The sequence below is a fragment of the Netta rufina genome (genome assembly GCF_964035555.1).
Source record: "Netta rufina genome assembly, chromosome: 22".
In the NCBI taxonomy this organism is placed as follows: domain Eukaryota; kingdom Metazoa; phylum Chordata; class Aves; order Anseriformes; family Anatidae; genus Netta; species Netta rufina.
In genome coordinates, this window is record NC_140146.1 from 9,047,893 (window position 1) to 9,067,575 (window position 19,683).

Below are 19,683 nucleotides of genomic sequence, written 5' to 3' on the forward strand. Positions count from 1 at the left end.
TTTAAACCCTGAAATTGTTTTTGAATTGATCTCCTGCTGCCTTGCTGAGGGAGGGGAACGAGGACTGCGGACAGAGCTAAACACAGCTGCCCACTGTAATTTCTGAATGGTCCTGCAACTTGCCCATCTGATCCTTGTCAAACAATCAGCAATGTAAAAAAAAAAAACATTTTCAACACTCATCATTTGTGCAGACTTTGCTGCTCCCAGCTGAAGCAGCCCCACATTAAGCCTGGAAGAGCTACTCTCTTCTGCTAGGGCACTTGTTGCACTACCTAGGAGAAACTGAACTGCAATGAAGCTGCACAGAGCTCACGCTGCTGGGAGCGACACAAGAACCGTGGCCACTTCTGAACTCCAGTCTGAGAGGAGAGCCCATCACAACGCAGCTCGCTGAGCTCAGGGGGGCCGTGGAAGTCGGGCTGGCAGCCACCGGCAGCGCCTTCCTGTCACATACCCAGAAGGACAATTTTTATTTTCTTTTTTTAAAAAAAAACCTTCATCTGATATATATATATATCCATCTTTACTTCACTTGTAATGTTATTTAAGCCTACTCTAACATTCTCCCCAACGAAGGGGGCAGCTGCCATGCTGGCTGAAGGCACGGCCGGTTTGGTGCAGCGGTTCCGAGCATTCCCCCCACCCGTGTGCCCTGCATGCGAAGCAGGCGGCTGCCCCGCCGCATCCAGGGGGACCTCACTTCCTCCCTGGCGAACAAGCAGCCCATTCAGCAAAAGGGAAATCCCAAGATGCACCCGGGCAAAGGGCCTGCTGAAGGAGCTGGGAAGAAAACCAACCCCCACCCCACAACCAGTCACCAAGGCGGCAGGAAGAGCAGCCCCGGAGCTGCAATCGCGAATCCACTTCTGCAAACAGCTACTTTAGGACGCGGATCTGCCGTGCCCCTCGTTTAAGAAGTTTTCCAGCGTAGCATTTCAGCTCAGTCCTACAGAAACGTAATCCCCAGAAAGGAGCATCAGCCCCAGCAATGGCACCACAGGAACGCCAGCATGCCGGCTCAGGGGAGCGTCTGCACGGCTACTGAGGTCGACTGCAGAGTGAATTTGGAGCAACTCGATTGTTGCTTTGCAATTATAATCTAAAGCAAATTTTGTTGCAATTTTTAAAAGGAAAGCAAAAAACGTGCATTTTTTTCCCCTAGTTAAGAAATTTGGTGGAAACAGCATCCATGTGTCTCCATGTTTCTCTCCCCTGAGCCCCAATGCTCGCATGGTGACACCCAAACTGTCCACCCAGAGATCGATCCCAACGTGACTGCACATTATGGGTTTAACCAAGGGAATCACAAGTTTGAGGAGGGGGCTGATAAATAAAAGAGCTCATTTCAAGAAAAAAATCCCCCCTAAATAAGGGAGCAACATAAATGTAAGGGTTTTCACATCTGCCAAGATGGGATCCAGCTGCTCTGCCAGGAGATGAATGAACATCCCTCTTAGAATTTCTTTTCTTAGAAAGAAACAGATGAAGTTTGATTACTGTGAATCCACGTAAATCAAATCGAGATGCCTTAGTCCAGCTAACAAGAGCAAAGTTGATGCATTCTTAGAAAACCTAAATGTTAAATTTGCATGTACGTTTGTAAAAGCAGAATGTGAATGCAGAATAGAATTCTGGAAAGAAATCCCACTGAACTCCCGTGAATTGATCGGGACTTCCCCTTGCAAAATCTCAGCAGAATTTGACCACCACTTTATAACCACAGAGGAAACACTGGCCACAGGCAGAAGCTAAGACAAGTGATTTCCACACAAAGATGCAATTGGAAGCACTTGGGCCAAGCCCACTGACTTCACTGGAGTCAAACCCCCAAACACAGCATTGCCAGAATGACCTTCCCCGACATGAAGCACGGCACCACCGCACGCCAGTTACATTTGTACTTCGGGGTCTCTTTTGAAGCATCTCCTATTTCTTCCCCTTACTTGATTCAGTTCCTGGCATGGTTTGCGTGGCAGCATGACGACGCTGATGCCGTGACTAATCTTCATGGACAGCAGACAAAATAAACCAATTAAAGACCCCCAAGGTCTCAACCACTGCATCATTTAACTATCTTTTATATACCAGCAAAAGTTAAAACTCGTCCACACACTTCTAAACTTGGCAGTTGAGTGGTGTAAGGCAGGGGCTGCTGCCCCCAGGAACTCCATATTTACTGTCCCTGCAGTTGGCATCGGTGTAGCTTCCCCAATAGCTACACCCAAACTGATGAAGCTTTACCAACTCCACCAAAATCAATTTCTTCCCAACCTAGGTCTAATTGACTGGGGTTTTTTGTTTGTTTTTAAAGACCAGGCTGTTCCTCAGTTCACAGAATTAGAAGCTGTTGTCAGAAAAACCTCAGCCGCGCACCACAGCTTGGGAACACAGGTGGGGCAATAACCCACTGCTGGGGTGACCAGCAATCTGGGCAGAATAGGAAACCACAGCTCATGCTCCGGCTCCTTCCAACTCTTCCAGTGCAGTGGCCGCGTGTCGCACCACTGGGAAAAAGATACAGAACATTTTTTCTCCTGAGCACTGAACTGCTGTATCCCAAATAAAGGGAAGCGTGACAATCTGTACAAATGCAAATGTCCCAAATGCCAAGACTAACATTTCTAAAACCTAATTCAACTCTTTCATTTCTTAGCTGCGGGCCGTTTACTGCCACTCCTTTTTTCCACCCAAACAAAAGACGAAAGGGATGACTCAAAGCAACTTGAATTTCAAGCTAAAGCCACAAAGCACTGAATGCTTGAACTTTAATATTAAACAGGTGTGCAGATGAGATTCATTCAAGCCTCATCATGGCTAGGTTAATTGTTAAAAAAACTGCAAAAAGACCTAATTTACTTGAAAGACACATGGGTAAGATAAACAGAGCTATAAGGAACGACCAAGGCATGTGGTAAATACAAGCAGAGCACTGCCAACTCCCTCCACCCCCTTGTCCCACCAAATCCCTTTTTCCTTTGTATTCCAGTAATTTTATTTATTTTGTTTGTCAGAATTTAATAATACCACACATGATCTTTGGTCTAGAATCAAAAGGGCTAAAGACAGATCAGAAAGTCCATTACAAAGTAGATGTTCACCTAAATATGAATCTAGAAATCAAGGGTTTAGCAAAGGAACTCCTGATTTTCTATGCTGCATGCACCAAGTCCTCTGAGCAGTAGCTCTGCATACCCCCAGAATGGGATAATCGAGCACATTACACCACTCATACCACTATCTGCTGCTGAATACAAAGATTTCCTCACTTGCATCTTCAGTCCTCTGTTTATTGGCCTCCACCTTTTTTTGAAAAAAAAAAAAAAAAAAAAAAATACACCGTGTAGCAAAAAAGAAAAAGGCAAAAAGCCAAACAAAGCTACATCTCTGGATGTATTAGTGCAGGAACCCATTGCACAGCATGTTTCTTATTAGGGAATGAATGGGAACAAAGAAATATCTATAATGGACCTAATGCTGCAGTCTGGGCTCTTTTGAGTCTGATTTACTTCTCACAGCAGCTCTGCACCACTCTAAATCCATTTATTTCAAAAGCATATTTCTAAATCATAGCAGCATGGGTGAGATAATTCACACCCACCAAATAAACTGAAACTGCTAGGGGGGAGTTAAGAATGGTGAAATTTTTTATTTTTTTCCCCTCCAACTTACACGAGACTCCATTATCTTTGAACTCAGGCGAGTTTGTCAACTCTAGAGCAAAGGGATTTTAGAAAAGTGTGCTTAACATACAACAATGAGAAATTCTTAATATCAGAAGCGTAAATCTGAAATGCATAATATCAATGAAGGCTACTGAAATCAGACCACAATACTGTCTATTTTCTGCTTTTCTGGTCAATTATTCTGTATAAAAGCTCCAAAATTTATTCTACTGCTATAAAGATGAAAACCTCTGGAATAACCCAGAGGATTTTTCCATTTTGTTTTTTAAAGATACTTGTCAAATAAAATACTGGACCCAGCAAAAGTTAATATGTAAAGGAGTGTGGTTTTTAATTATTTGAAGTAATTCACTGTTTCTAATTGGCACTACTACAATATCTGTTTTAGTAAGCAGCCGGCTCCACACATAACCTATACATTTTAATACAGTGGAATTAATTTTGTTAGCTAGATCCTGGAAAAATCATCTACAAGCATTATGTATGCGGTCCAAGATACTCAGCACTTCTGCATTACATAATAATAGAAAGAAAACGACTATCAGGATCTCCTTTCTGCAATCCGATCTGCATGGGCAGCTCTTTCAATCTGTGCAGCTCCCCCAGTGAAACTGATCAGGGCTGCAGGCACAGGTCAGGTGCCAGATTTCGCACAGCTCCCATTTAACCAAGGTTAAAGTAACGAGGTTACTTTGGCCTCTTCAAATTCAGTAAACGCACGTGGGTGCAGTAGCTTTCTTCTCCTGCATTAGGTGTCAAAGAACAGCTTAACTGTGCTGAAAACCAGAAGGAAAGTTTTTACTCAATGGTCACAGCTCACTAAGAGCAGCATTACAGAAATATTTTAGACCCTTGTCTTCGCTGACGGAGCTGGCCAGCTTCGCCACCCATGTTTTCTGTTTAATGGCAATAAAGGCAACATCTTACAAAAGGAGAAAATCTAAAGATAGAAAACAGGTGTTACTATTCCTGATTTTATCAGTGCCACTGGCACATACCGCTTTTTTTTTTTTTTTGTCTCCAGATATGAATTACAAATTCTGCAGATTCCTCCCCAGAAGTGTCCAACTTCAGCTCCTGGCTGATTCCACCTGGGCATGAAGAGTCAGAGCCATGAGCACGTAGTAAGCGGAGGGAGCTTGATGAAAACACGGGTTATGACAGTGGAAAGATAGGAAATGTTTCTTCTCCCAACCCCAGCAGATGTTGTCCAATTAAGGATGCAAATAAATCACCCTCTGCATTGCAAGTCAGAAAACACATCCATAAAAGCTCTCTAAATACATTTCAGTTTAAACTTGCATAATTCTCCCAGTGGAGAAATCATCTTAAACTTATGTAATCCTTAGAAAGAGACATTACAGACAATTCAGTGCCACAAAGAAACAAGGAAGACATCTCTAGAAAAGAGGTGCACCCACACACAATTAATTATATAGGTGTAGGGGGGAAGCGCTGGGAGAGCGACGCAGAGCCCCGAGCCTGCTGTTTCCACAGAGACCGATCTGTAACCGAGCTCAAGGGGCTGCTCCCCTTCCAGCAGCCAGCACTGTCTGTTATACTTAACCCAGACTTCCTAACACTTGATATCCTGTCTGCTCTTTCAATGCCCTTACTCAACATTTCAGACAGACATTACACAAACTGGCTGGTGAAAAGGGTTGAGAAACCAATGAGCAATCCAAGTCAATGACCTTATTCTATAAAATGATACCATTGACGGAACAGAGGGCGAGGAACAAAGCTCAGGGGTGCAGGTCTTCTGCACATATCCCTGAAATCTTCCCCAGGAGAACTAAGCCAAGTGCTTTGCTCCACCTGAGGATTTTGTTTTGTGGCGCTGCTGCTCTGTAAAACCTCAGCAGTTCTCGTGCTTCCAGTCCAAATGATGGTCGCACCAAAACAGAAAGGGTTTCAATTAAAAAATAAATAAATGTCACATTTTCTACAAAGCATGTGCAAAGGTAACTATACATCAATCAATGAACAACAAAGCCAGAACCCGGGCTATCGATTCGCTCCTTTGCTGCTTATCTCCAGCATGCAGAGCGAGGCTGCAGTTTCTGCACAACCTCTGGCCTCGTGGACGTCTCTCCTGACTTTAAGTATAACTGCTTAAGCAACTCAAAGACTACTTAATATAAGTAAGGGTGGCAGGACACCTGCATTTAACAGAAAATGCCATTATGTTGCTTAGCAGGTTGTTTTAATACACACCCAGCCTGGAGAAACCCAAACAAAAGTGACAGCGACCAAGCCAGAGATGGAGGCAGCGATAAGAGACCCACACGGGGGAATTCCCATTGGCTTCTCCCAGAGCCCTGGCCATGAAACGCTGGCAGGATCAGGGCTTCAATTTGTATCTGTTTTCGTTACCTCATCCAAGCAAAGGTCAGAGCAGCACGATGAGCCGGGCACACAGCGGCCGGCAGCTGCCTGCCAGCAGGTTTGCCCAACGCGGGCACACGAGGCATGTTCAAAGAGCTGCACCTGATGCAATTCTGAGGCTAAGTTTATGGCCCTTCAGCTTGCACTGGGGAAAAGCAAGGCTGGCCCTGGTCCCAGCTGCAGAGATTTCCCCATCAGGAGAAAAAAATAAGCTAAAATGCTGAAACATAGAGATTGACAAATCCTACATAAAAGAACAAAATCACCATTAGGTACCTACAGCAACCTGAAACCCCAATGGTGCATGGAGCAACCAGCAGGCAAAGGCCTCCCTGTCCAGAGGCAGCTCCAGCTGCAGGAGCCAATGCCCTGCTCAGTAAGACCTGCCCAGGTCACAGCACCCCCAAACACCTACGGGACCAAAACCTAGTTATTGAGCAAAACAAAAACACTGCAGTGCCAAAACAGGCCCACTCCCGGCTTTGGCACAGTCCTGTAAAGGTGGGGGCACGGCCACAAGCTCACTGCAGCCACTCCGTGTTAACCCTGGCGCATGTCGGTTCAGGATCTGCCCCTCTTCCCCACGGCTGCAAGCACCGCCAGCACGCACGGGAGGAAGTCTGATACAGAGACAAGTCTGCTGTGGTTTGTGGGCAAACTGGTTCCAATTAGTGCGCCTGCTGATTGCCTGAGTGAGAACTGCTGAACGAGCCCCAAGCCCCAAACTTTCAAATTAACCTCGGATGCTCCAGAAAATATCTCAACAGGTGATTTTGGTAACAGTCTGAGGCTGAATCTGCAGTGGCAATGAAGACAAGAACCATACAAGACATACCTGCCTACCCAAGGTGGGCACGAAGATAATAATGCCATGAATTCTGTCCACCCCCAGAGTGACACACACTAACTATAGCAGAAACTGAGTGGAACAGCACTAAAAGTAAAAACGGAGATACACGCTTATTAATCTGTACTTCCAAAATGCAGAAAACAGATGCAAATTAGCAATTCTCTAATAAAATGTATTATTAACATTATAATTGGTAAGTTTAAAATAAAGGCATGTTATATTACTACGCATTAAAGTAATGCTTCCTTTACATGAAAATCAATTTGATTTAAGTGTTCTATGGCCACTCAAATGAAACAGGTTAGCTTAGCAACTGACAGTACTCTACTGATAGATTTCCTACAGCCCAGCTGGAGTTCCTTCTGTCCATGCTTTAATTTCTTTCCAAGAACCCCGTCAGATTTAGTGCAACTCTTCCATGAGAGCTCCCTCTAAATAAGAATTACAGCATGAAATTCAGGAACTCAGTCTGCCTTTAAAAAAAACACAAGAGTGTAATGAGGTTTTTTGTGTCTGATACTTTGCATGGAGATGCAACTCGGTGCAGTGGCAAAGCAGTTGGGCCGGCTAAGCCAGCAATGTGAGTTCCAGTCCTTCGTTATCACCAGCAGCAGGGAGCCAGCCCACTCCTTGCTGTACTCGGTGCCACCGAAACCCTGAACTTCGGCACAATATCCTCGCTAGGAGGCAAAAACGACACGGATTTTCAGTAAGAATGGACAATGGACCTTGTCGAGTCCCCAAATCGTGCTCGGCTCAGCCCCCTCGATGCAGCCGCAGTGCTGCTAGCGAGGTGCAGATAAGGTACTGGCGGCTGCCAGGAGTTTCACCGCTGCGTTGTCTAGACATGCTCTGAGCAACCTCACGCAGACACCGCCAGATGCTTTTACAACGCCGACGTGAACACTCATCCCAGCAAAGGAAAACACACCCTCGCCAGGCAGCCCAATAACCGTGCCCGGCTGCCAGTGGCCAGGCCAGGTGCTGCAGGCTCCCCGACCGACACACTGTGTTCACGCCACCTTCAAAGCGCGCTGCTCTTTGGGGCAGAACACACGGCCGAGCCCCAAACCACTGAGATGGAGAGGCGAGGGAGACTGCCCAGACAACGAAGGCAGTGGCATATATTTTAATATTTTGGGCTGTGATTGTCTGAAGTATAGATTTTGTGTAATTCCCTCCCTAACTCACAAGGGCTGAGTTCAGGAAGTATAGAACAATTCTGGGGTAACAGAGAGCCACAGGTGACTCAACATCATTAGCTCATTATTTGCAGCATACTCTGTGTCTCGCACACATGCACGTACCTGCTTCTTTGTTCTCGACCTACAACATCTGTAAAACTGTTTGCACTCCTGGCAAAAAAATGCTGATGTCTGCTTAAACACTGACATCTCCTCAGGTACACAGGATTTCACTTAAGCTTGGCATGGTTTTTCAGGTCCTATTCCTAAGGTGTAAAGTGTTTGTGAACTTAGGGTACTCCTTCAAGGCTTCAACACTTGTGTTTTAGGGACTTCAACATTTTTACTGGGTATTTTCTAATGAATTCTTAAGCAGCAAGCAAGAGAGCAAATGACTTCTGTGCTCCATGGAGAAACACCTGAACCCATAGCTCTCAAAGTTTTTCAAGAGCATTCATCAAGCCAGTTGGTACAGAGAAGAATAAATCCATCCAGCAGCCTGAACACCAATGCCTGTGAAATCAAAAATGAGAATCTCCCTGCTATACCCCATTAACAGATCAAGAAACTCGCTACTGCCAGGAGGCAGGACTTGGGGATACGGGAACAGAAAGATCCGCATTGTAGCTCCATCACGTTTCACGTGGCCACAAAACACAGCGCAGCCACCGCTGCACGGCACCTGAAAGGCCCAAGCCACCCCAGTGCTCGGCAGCCCCACGCTCTTCCACTTTCGGCAGCGTCTGTTCTTCGAGTTGGCCGCACACTTGACCTGGCTAAACCTCTCTCCAGCTGAGAAAGCCGTGTGTTGTGGCAGCCCGGGCTTGGGAGGCATTGAGAAATGAAGTGCTCATTTGTGTGTCAGTACCCAGAAGGCTGCTTCCAGCTCCCAGCTGCTTCACCCGAGTGCTGCTGGGCCCCGAGCTATGGGAACACGGCCCCGCTGGCATTGGGGGTGCTCGCACGCGTGCAAGGAGAGTTCTCATCCCCCCTCGCTGCCCGATCAGACAGTTTTACTAAACATACAGATGTCTGGCACACAGCTAGGAAACGTGGAAGCACCAAACTCTGCTCAGTTCAACGTTAAAAAGAAAAAAAAGTTGAAAATAGGCAGAGGCGAAGCCACCCTCCTCTCCTGGAAACAGCAAACAGAAAGCCTTGGGGCGTGTTTGTTTGAACTAGCTCCATCAGAGACATGCCTGTGTACAGAGCACGGTGCTGCTCCATGTGGGGTGGAGAGAAGATCTCAAAGACAAACCAAGGCCACAACTACACCAGCAAGAGGACACAACGTGCACCAGCTGCTGAGCTCAAGAAAAAGGCTTTGGCACTGATGGTGGATTCCTAGGACCCCGTTTTGAAATGCTGTCAGGTTCTTCACATTTTGAATCTCTGGAAATAGCCCAGAACACATCGGTTGGGCTCCATGCTGGTAACCATGGATCACATGCAAGACAGGTAGGGAAACGGGCCTCCCCCTCATGTAACAGCAGTGCTGGTACTCTGAGACCGGACAGAAATCACAGCAGAAAAAAACCTGTGTGAGCTCGTGAGAAGGTGGAAAACCCAGCAAAGGATACAAAGGATGATGGAGAGGTTATAATATGGCTCAGGAAAAGAAAGGATCTTCCGCTCATCCAAGGATTAACGAGGAGGATACAAAAATCAAAATGTTGAAGGGGGGTAAGGAATGGGGCTGAGACACCTCTGGTTCCTGCTGTGGTGGGGCTCCAGCTGTTAGGACCCATGCCAGCTTTTGGTGAGGACCCTTTGCTGACTTCAGAGCTCCAGAGGCAGATGGAAGCTGCTTCTGCCAGTGGCAAGACCGGGCAACACACATCTCGTTCAAGCAACCCTGCTGAGCCAACCTATCTGGCTGAGTACAGCGATGGACAGATAGGCACAGCAGATGCTGCACAGGAGCACACGGTGAGACTTCAGTATCTAGGCAAAGCTTTGCCTTGCAGCACCGCTTTCGGACCAACCCAACAGGAGGGAGGAGGAAAAGGCAGTTTTGCCAGTATGTCCAATCTGCAGCGGGGGCTCGTGCCAGCCCAGCTCCTCCATTTAGAAGTCAGAGCCTTAAAAGGCAGAACTGTGCTGGCAGAAGCCTCCAGACCTCCCCACACAACCCTCACAAAGACGCACGGAAAGGTCAGAAACCTTGCTGCTTCTTCTACAGCCCAGCAGTCCCATCCATCCCAAGCTACCAGCATCCCAGCAGAGCCCCGAGCCGATGTGTACACAAACACACAAATAATCAGGAAGCTGATAAAAAAAAAAAAAAAAAAAAAAAAACTCTTGCAAGTAGAAGACTGAACATCTGACACAGCAGATTACGGCACACACCACACCACCACCTCTGTATGGAGCAGAACAAAGCAAGGCAGAGATCTACATCAGAGAGGAAGCCCACCACAAAGGCACACACTTCACACTTTCATCCCCCGAGACAGACAGACAGACACAGACAGACACGGGGCCCAGCAGACACACGAACCCCCCACAGGCCGGCGGTGACTAACGTAACACCCAGACACGGGATCATCCTTGCGTTTCCTTACGAGGAATCTAAACGGCACCCCGCTGTTCCTTGCCCATGGCCACAGTCTGCCAGCCTGTGAGCCAGATTAAATCTTGCCGTAATTATCTGCGCACACGGCTCCAGCACAAATGACCTTAGCATATGATATCCGCTGGCTAAGGCCAATGGACAAAGACCACAGAAAAAGGCAGGATAAGCATCCAAAGCCCCAGCAGCGACGTCAGGGTTTCTTCAAGACTGCGCCACGTGAATAAGAGCTGCGGGGACAACCCCGCAGCCTGGCAACTGGGAGCCCATTCTGCACGGATGCGGGATTTGTGCCCTGACCCCTGAGCACGTACCAGCCGGATCTTCCCCATCAAACTCCTCCCAAATGAAACTATCCAGAGACTTTTAATGTTTTATTATGACAAACTTTTGCATTTTTTTTTTTGGAAAAATGTACGGTTGTGATTTTCTTATGTCATTTTTGGTGTCCACTGTGAGGTGCCTTGAGGCCACCCTCCAAGGGGCTGTGTGCACATTGTGGTGGGTGGGTTAGGAGCGCTTGACATGCTCTGAGCTAAGACCTGTTAAAAGGTCACCAAGAGCAAGGCAGTGCCCAAACTTGGCAGTCTTTTCCTCTTCTCCACCTGCACCCTCACCTGGGGCACAGATCAGATCACACAACTGAGCAGTGCCACGGAAGCCTTGCAAGGAAAGGCACTCAGCCCTCTAACAACATCCATTTTAATCAAACTGGGGAAATGACCAAGCCAGGGCCATGCGACCCTACCGGAAGGAAAATAAAAAAGCAGAGATCGTTTTATTTTGCCCCCCAAACAAAGCATGCCCTAGACAATTCATTTCCCAACCTGGGAAACGTCTCCAGGTCCTGAGCCCTCTCCTCCCCTCGCAGACACCTGCAGGCAGCTGCCCTGCCAGCCCTTTTAGCACGACTGCCAGCAAGCAGCCAGGCCATAAAAACACATCTACCTCCAGCCACGGGGAGAAGGGGGCTCCGCACAGCCTCTGGCTGCTGCCACCCGGGAGGGAGGAGAAGGAGAGAAAAAGGCTGAAATGGGGCTAAGAGACAGGCCTGGGGAGCACCTGCATGCAGCTGGGGGGGCTGGTCCTTTTTGGGGGGCCCAAGCTGCTGCCCTGGGTGCCTGGCAAGCCTCCTGTGTGTTTGGTTTTCAACTCCAAGCTGTGTCGGAGCCCAAGCGGGTGTGCACGTTTAACATTATATTCATGAAGTTAATTGAGGGATTTCACCGAGCGTTCTCCGTGGGCTCTAAACACTGCTTCTTGTGTTAGGGGTTGTGTCACTGCCCTTCCACTCCTGACACACGCCGAGGACAACTCCTGCAGCCTGCGATGTTGGAGCCGGGATGCGGCCCCAGAGCCACAGGATCCTGGCCCCCCACCTCTGGGATCCAGCTTGGAGCGAAAGGCAAACAAAGGCCGTCTAAAAAAGCCGATCCGCAGGGGCTGGCTGGCCTGGGGCCGGCACGGTGTGCCCTCAGGTGCTGCAGCTGGCCGTGCGCAGCTCCGCTTACCCAGCCTGCCACAACCCAACCTGCAAAAAAAGCCCGGCTGATGGGAGCTGGGGCTCCCTGGGCTCCCCTAAAAGCACACGCTTCTCCATCCCCGTCCTGCGCTGCATCGCACACCAGCAGCCTGTGTGACGGCCAGTATCTCTCGCAGCAGCCCCGTTTGTGTTCCAGCAGCAGCATTCAGGCAGCCCAGCCCCTGCCTCCCTCCCTGGAGGCACGCAGCAGACAGCTCGCCGTTGGGGCTGGAGGACCCAGCGGGATTTTTCTCCGGCTCCTTCCTTGTCCTGACCCCTACCGAAGCTCCTCCGAGCTGAAATCACACGCTTCCTGCTTGAGCAAGGGGTTGCAGGGATCAGGCTCCACATCCAAACCCCCCAAAAAAAACACACATCACCCTGCAGCCCCTGCCAGAGGCGCAGGGCAGGGGCCCCCCAGCACACGTGGCGAGATCGAGGAAGGCGATGAGACCGCTCCCCGACCCTACAAGGAAAGCCAGTGGTAACACATCACCCATCGACGTCAGCGACATTACAGAAGATTGCTTTTCTCTTTCTCTCCCCCCCTGCCCCTATTTAAAACAAGAATTAAAGGCGTGACTTACCCTGGGGGCTTTCCTCTTGTATTTGTTGTTATAGTCAAATTTTTCTTTCATTTCATCTAAGAGCTGGCCCAGCCTAGCCTTCTCCTCTTTCCCAGTGTAATCCTGGCTGAGGAGGATGTAGGACCTCCAGTTTGCAGAGTCAAAGCCCCAGTGGCAAGTCCTGTTTTCCAGGGATTTGTGCGAGTGGACCACGAATTTGTGAGGTGGGTACATCAGCCTGCAGTCCAAGCACTGGATGCAGGCTGCGCTGGGGTTACTGTAAAGCTCTGGTACCAGGAGTCCCTTACACTTCCCAAAGCACTCATGATACACCTTGAAGCTCTTCTCCGTAAGCTCCAGCTCGATCGTGCTAGAGAATTCCTTCTTGCAGTGGGGAGGATAGGTGCCACCATAAAGCAAGGCGTTACAAAGCCTCTCGGCATCAGTTTTAGTGATGAGCCCGCAGGAGGGAGCGGAGAAGGGCAGGATGCCCATGACTTTGAGGATCTCCAGCTGGTCAGCAGTGCACCTGGAGCAGTAAATATGCAGCTCGTCACACACCGAATTGATCTGCTGCAGGGAGAAGTCCCTGAGCACCGAGTTCAGGATCTGGGGCAAGCAAAGCCGCTTTTCTCCACCCACCACGAAGCAGGAGATGGTTTCCCCTTCCAGGATGGTCTCGCACCTCTCCGTGGACCTGTCCGAGGGCATGAAGAAGGGACCAGGCATCACCGGAGGCGGCTGGATGGGAGGCAGATGCAGCACGGGTTCCGCTGGGTCTTTCCCATTGTCTTTCTTGTACATCTCCTGTGCCCATCGTGCTGAGAAAGCAGCAGGGCCACCCAGGGAGCTCATAGAGCTCAGATGAAACTGTTCCAAGGTCTTCTGCAGTCCTGGATGAGGCTGGAAGCTGCTTCTACTTACAGTCTCCATTTTTTAGTTTCTATTCCCAAAACAAACAACAAAAATCCCTGGTTATCTTCCACGCCGGTACAAATCCACTCGAGGGATTTCCCCCCCCCCTCCCAAATAATTTTTTTTTAAACAAAACAAACCAACCCACCCTCGCCTTTTCTCCTTCCCACGCGGCTTTAGCAATCCACTGTCGCTCCTCGGCGGACTCGTGCCTCTTTTCTTCTCTCTCTTTCCCCGCCGGGTTCGTCACGATCTCGGCCCCCCCGAGGCTGCGGCGCTGGCGGGCCGGAGCAGGGCGACCCGGCCCGGCCCGGCCTGCATCCGAGCGGCCCCCGGCGCCCCCCCGGCCCCCTCCCCGGCTCGGGGCCGCGCTCAGATGCGCGCTGGCGGCTGCTGCTCTGCGGCGCTCCCCCGCCTGTCCATAGCCGCCCAGAGGAAGGAAGGAAAGGAGCGGGGGAGGAAAGGAGAATTTAAAAAAAAAAAAAAAAAAAAAAGCAGCAGCAAAGAGGAGGGAAGCTGGGTCCAGCCTGGGGGGGGGGGGGGGGGGGGGCGGCGGGATTCAGGGAAGCGGGGCGGCCCCGAGTGCGCGGCGGCTGGGTGGGCAGGAGGGCGCCTGGCCCCTCAGGGCTGCCGGCCTGCCCGGCACATCCCCGCCGCTCCTCCTCCTCCTCCTCCTCCTCCTCCGGCACGGCGCGGACTGCGAGTGCCTGCGAGCTGAGCTCATGCGGCTGGCCCAGCCTCCTCCTCCTCCTCCTCCTCCTCCTCCTCTCCTCCTCCTCCTCCTCCCCCCGCTGCCTCCGCCGCCGAGCCTGGCCAGGAATGCGCCCAGCTCTCCGCGCTCTGCCGGGAACGCCGCCCCCCCACACAGCCCCGGCGGCTGCACGGGGCACGGAGCCGGGGGGGGGAGCACCGGGGGGGCACCGGGGACGGCTTCTCGCCCCCCTCAGACGGGTTCCCCCTCCCCCTCCGGGCGGCACCGGGGGCGCTGCGGGGCCGGGGGGGGCCCCGGCGGGGAAAGGAGCGGGGAGCGGCGCCCCCTGGCGGGGCCCCGGGGCCTGGCCCCAGCCCCTCCTGCTGCCCCCCCAAAAAAACACGGGGTTTGGGGGGGCCGCTCGGGGTTGCTGGTGGTCCTGGTTGCTGGAGACCCCTTCTGGTGAGGGGAAGAGGCGGCGCGCCCCACGTCCCGGCCAGAGAAGGGGAGCCAGGCGGGGTTGAGCCATGGCTTGTGGCCTCCCGGCCTGACTCTCAGAGCAGCCCCGGGCTGTGCTCACAGCGTGCGGCCCGTGGGGTTACAGAGAAAAGTTTGAGAAGCCCCACAGCCAAACTGCACACACCTAACGCTGCAGGCCAGGCGGTCCCTGCTGCTGCAGGGTGACCAGAGCAGGGCCAGGAGCATCCCTCCCAGGGTACCAAAGAGCTCCTGGTTAAAAACCCCTGCCAGTAACATCCTCTACAACTCTGCCTATCACCTGGAATAATATGGAGCACATCCACGACATTCCACCCATTCCATCGCTCATCAACCAAGCGGTGTGCTTTATTATGAAGAAACCCTTCCCACCATCCAGCCTCACCTTAAAAAAGCCCCAGCTCTGTCAAGCAGCAGACACCCCTCAGTCCATTAGGGGTAAGGCACACGCTGACCATCATCAGATAGCAGCAGAATAATTCCCTAGATGGATTTAATTGTCTTTTTTTTTTTTTTTTTTTTTTTTAACTCGCTGAAATACAAATGCCCAGATAGACTTGGCCGTCATGCATGGAGCCCCTGATTTTGTTAGAGCAAAATTAACATTTGCAGGAAGTCTGCTCAGTAATGGGAAAGCCTCTTACTTCTGGCTGCTGGAGTTTTGGTTGTGTGTTGTGTTTTGTTTTGTTTTTCCCATCCAACTCCTTCTCCTTTGCCTTTTGTAAAGAAAGGACAGTGATAACTGCAGGTCAGTTTAAGAGAGGTATTTTTTTCCCTTCCGACTGCCTCTTATGCCAGTAAATCACTGGGTCGTGCAAGAGACCGCTCATGGGTGCAATTCAGAAATGGAATTCCTGCAGCAGAGGGGACTACCAAAACGACAGGAAGGATGGTCTTGTGGTTAAGGCAGAGAACTCAGGACATCTGGGGTCTATTCCCAGATCTCCCACAGACTTCCTGTTGCCTTGGGCAAGTTGTTTAGTTCCTGCGTGCCTCAGTTTCTGTATCTGCAGTGCTCAGATGGCAACCAATTAGAGGGGCAGCTTCTGAACCTAAACTCACGGCGTGACAGAAACCAGTCTTCAGCTCGGGCAGTAACGATACAGCAGAGCCTGCGTTTGTCTCTATCCCACAGACTTTGTGGGACTAGGCAGCAGAAAGGCAGGAGAAGGGGGAGCGAGGAGCACTGTCGCTGGGGATTAAGGTGGCGGTGGTTTCTGGAGGCTCTGCCTCCCCTGATGATGGATTGTGAGCGCCGTGCATCTTAAAATCCTATTAATCTTTCCCCCAGTAACTGTTTGTCTTGCTCCCGTTCCAAAGCCCTCTAGCTGGAGAAACAAGAAGGGAAAAAATATCTCGGAGGAAGGGCCCCAACACCACAGTGTTTTTCTCACTCTCTCCCTTTTCTCCTCCCCCTCTCCATTGGCTTCAAGGCCAATAGCTCCTGGAACACAAACACTCTTGTAAACTTCTGAACCACACAGCCCTGTGGTGGGTGGGTGTTTGCTCCCTGCCTGCCAGTTCCAATCCACCCACAGATTCCAAAGGCCCAGAACAAAAAGCAGACTCCATTTTCCATATTTAACAGGCGATTCATTTCCCCCCACACCTCCACATCGCCTTCATTTTGCGGATCTCGGTGCATCTCGCAAGTATCTAGTCCCACCCTTTACGTGTTCCCCAAGCAGAAGGTAGCATGTTTATGTATATTTTTCCATACACTTATGAAAAATATATTCTAAACAAATTCACTGCAGTCCCCCTCTGGTTTCAGATGCCTGCTTGGCCAGGAAGCCCTGGGGACTCAGGGACTGTGCCGCGTATTGAAGCTATTTGACAAAACGTTTGGGAAGGGCCGATAGCAAAGAAGGAAAATAAGTGAAAAAAGAAAGCACAGTGCAGATGTGACCCATCCAAATTCCTACCGTAGCTTCCATTAGATGGTAAATTCCTTACGGCAGCGAGCATCTAATTTCTCCATGTCTGCCTTGTATATATTAATTCCTAGTTGTGACACTCAGGTACTGAAGTAGAACCATTTCTGCATGGCTAGGATATTTCCTTCCCTCTCCTCCTTTAGAGATCTTCTGCGAAAGGTCAGTGTTTTCCCTGATACTTCCCTTACAGTGAAACTTGGGAGTGCCAAACTATCCAGAACCTACAGAATAAGGGTTCATACTCTCCACTGAAAAGGACTGATCTGAGAGTTGGGCAGTCTTTTTCAACCGAGTATTTCTTTTTTTTTTTTTTTTTTAATCAACATACAAATTCAGCTCACAAAAAAATTATTTATGTGTATCGACTTCTTACCTTTTTGGCTGTAAAAAATGTTTAAACATTTCTTTTTAAAAATAAACCACCTTTTAAGCATATTTCTCTTAGAATTGCACTGAAATAAGTGAACGTAAAAACATCTAGAAAGTCACAAGAAAAAAGAAATTTCATAAATCAGTGATATTCAAGATGAAACAAACAAAATATTCACTGAAGATGTCAAAAATGAACCCACATCAACAAAAATATTCTTTTTTAAAGTTATTGGAAAAAGCAACTATTAGATTTTTTTTTTATCAAAAAAAAAAAGATGCAGCTTGAGATATGTGATATGTAGAAGTGCTATGGGATAGTAACAAAGCCATCTAGGCTCTGCTATTCGTATCTTTAAGCCAAATTTTGAAGGCAACCATTTTTAAAAGGATAATCCAATGCATATTGGAAGGCTGCAATCATAAAGCATCTCTACTTTAGTTGCTCAGCAGCTCGAAAATCTAGTTGGGTGCAAATGAAGGGAGGACAGAAAAGCAGACCTCCTCTGTCACAGGTTATTCCCATTCCAGCCTTGCTCTGTGGTGTCAGTGAAAATATCCACGTTGGAAGCAGATCTCTGAGGTTATATATTTTGAACCACAAAGGCTAGGGAGCTGCAAGACTGACCTCCTCAGTCCTGGAAGGCAGGACCAGCTTGACTATGCCACATACAGTCTTGTACAGTTTGAGAGAAACTCAAGATCAAGGAATAAAGTGAAGAAAAAAAAACACAGTGGCAGAATTTGAGAATGGTAGAAACATACTCTGAGGCACATGTACAAAGTAGGTGTACAGAAAACAGAAGAGCTCTTACCTTCCTCCCTTTTAGTATCTGCGACCTGGGCATAGACAATAAAGCAGCCTCTCTCCAGAATACTGCCCCACTCTTGGGTCTTGCTTCTCCTCTCTCTGCAAAACAGGTTGGTTTAATATCTGATCTTTTCAGTGATGGCAGCTAGTCATGCTGTACTTTATGGTCTTAGTTCAGCTAACTGATGATGTTTCATTGTGCTCATAGCAGGTTCTGACACCACTAAGCAGAGAATCCCATGGATTCAGAAGACATTTTTGTTATTGTCCTAACTCCATTCACAATTCTCAGTCCCAGCTCAGCTCTCCGTCCTGTCTCCTGTATCTTTTACATCTTTGCAAAGCACAGAACCTCCTAACCCACATATGGCTCATATTCCTCTCTAGTTCGCATCCTTAGAGGACAAATTATCTAGTGTAAGATTCAGCCTTTTAGCTCATGTTAAGACAACTGACGGTTTGTTTGTTCTTTTTTTCTTCAGAAGTCCCTCGTGCTGGCCAGGAGAGCAGCTAGCACGCTAACACGATTCAGAAGGCTATTCAGAACAAAAGCTGTCTGACTCCACTGAACCTAAGAACTGGCTTGAGTCTTCATGAAGTTTGACTGAAGGGCATACATCCATGGCTAATACACGTAATGAATGGATGACCTGGTTAAAATAAGACTTGCTCACAACCTGTAATTCCCATTTACATGGCAAGAAACCATCAGACATCCTAGGAAATACAGGAGAGGTAAGGTGTTGTTAAAAACACATGAAAGAGCTCTCCATCTCTCAGATTTTTTTCGCGCCAAGTTGCCTGGTATGTTGCCCAGGGCTGCCCCTCCTACCCACACACTGTACCTACATGCCCCAGTGGATGCTGCCAAACACCTCATTTTAAAAGAGAGTCATGCTTTCTACTGCCAATAAAAGGAATAATTTACTGGAAACAGTCAGAGGGACACACAAACTGGAATTCTTGGGATTTCCACAGGAGCTCACAAGATAGCCCTGGTAGATCACCCAGAGGCTTTGTCATTTCTATTAACACAGATCTTTAGCTGCTCAGCATGCCCAGGAACAGGCAAACAAGGCATAGCATAGAGCCAGCAGAGGAAAGGAGAAGGATAGCAAGACAGAACCTTATTCCTGTGAAAAGGTAATGGAGCTGTTAGTATTCACCCTCAGTATTTCTCCCCAGTACAGTTCTCAGGCAGGATATCACCAAACAGTCACTAGCACCACTCTGGGAAAGAAAAATCAACACATTTCAGACAAAGTTAAATCTAAGACTTGGGCAAAGTATCTCATTTAGTCTATCCCAAAGCAATCAGTATCAAAGGAAATGAGTGTGCCAACCTTGCACTACAGGAGCTGCTGTTTAGCAAAGCCTCAGCTTTGAGCTTCACCAAAACAAACTGGGTTAACACCCCTCTCCTGCCCTCCCACACACACTCGATCATGCAGAGAAGCTGTGGGAATACCGATCTGATCTGCTGCAGCTGCTGTGGTGAGTAAAAGGGCAACAGAGCTGGGCTCTACAACTAGCATGTATCAACTTGCACCACAGCACAATTAATACTGCTTCATTTCCATTTCACCTGAAGCCCACATGCAACTTTAAGGCCAAACGTTTCCTTCCCCAGTAGCCTGTCACAGACTTTGGGGCATTTGCGTATCTTTTTCTCTAATCTCTTCCATCTTTAAGAT

The 19,683-nt window shown here is 48.9% G+C and overlaps 1 protein-coding gene across 2 annotated transcripts in view; it reads right to left on the bottom strand.

Moving 5' to 3' along the window:
• SKI (SKI proto-oncogene) overlaps positions 1–14,345 on the bottom strand; it is a 102,529-nt gene extending 88,184 nt beyond the window's left edge. Inside the window, exons 1-3 of one of the 2 annotated variants that reach the window (XM_084300318.1) lie at positions 13,832–14,345; positions 13,454–13,711; positions 12,790–13,297 (exon numbers count right to left, since the gene is read on the bottom strand). In XM_084300318.1, the coding sequence (XP_084156444.1) occupies positions 12,790–13,297; positions 13,454–13,701 (756 nt within the window). In that variant the 5' untranslated portion in view covers positions 13,702–13,711; positions 13,832–14,345. Of the gene's footprint in view, positions 1–12,789; positions 13,712–13,831 lie in introns of both variants that reach the window. The other variant, XM_084300317.1, reaches the window with a different exon arrangement.
• Positions 14,346–19,683: the final 5,338 nt, after the last annotated feature.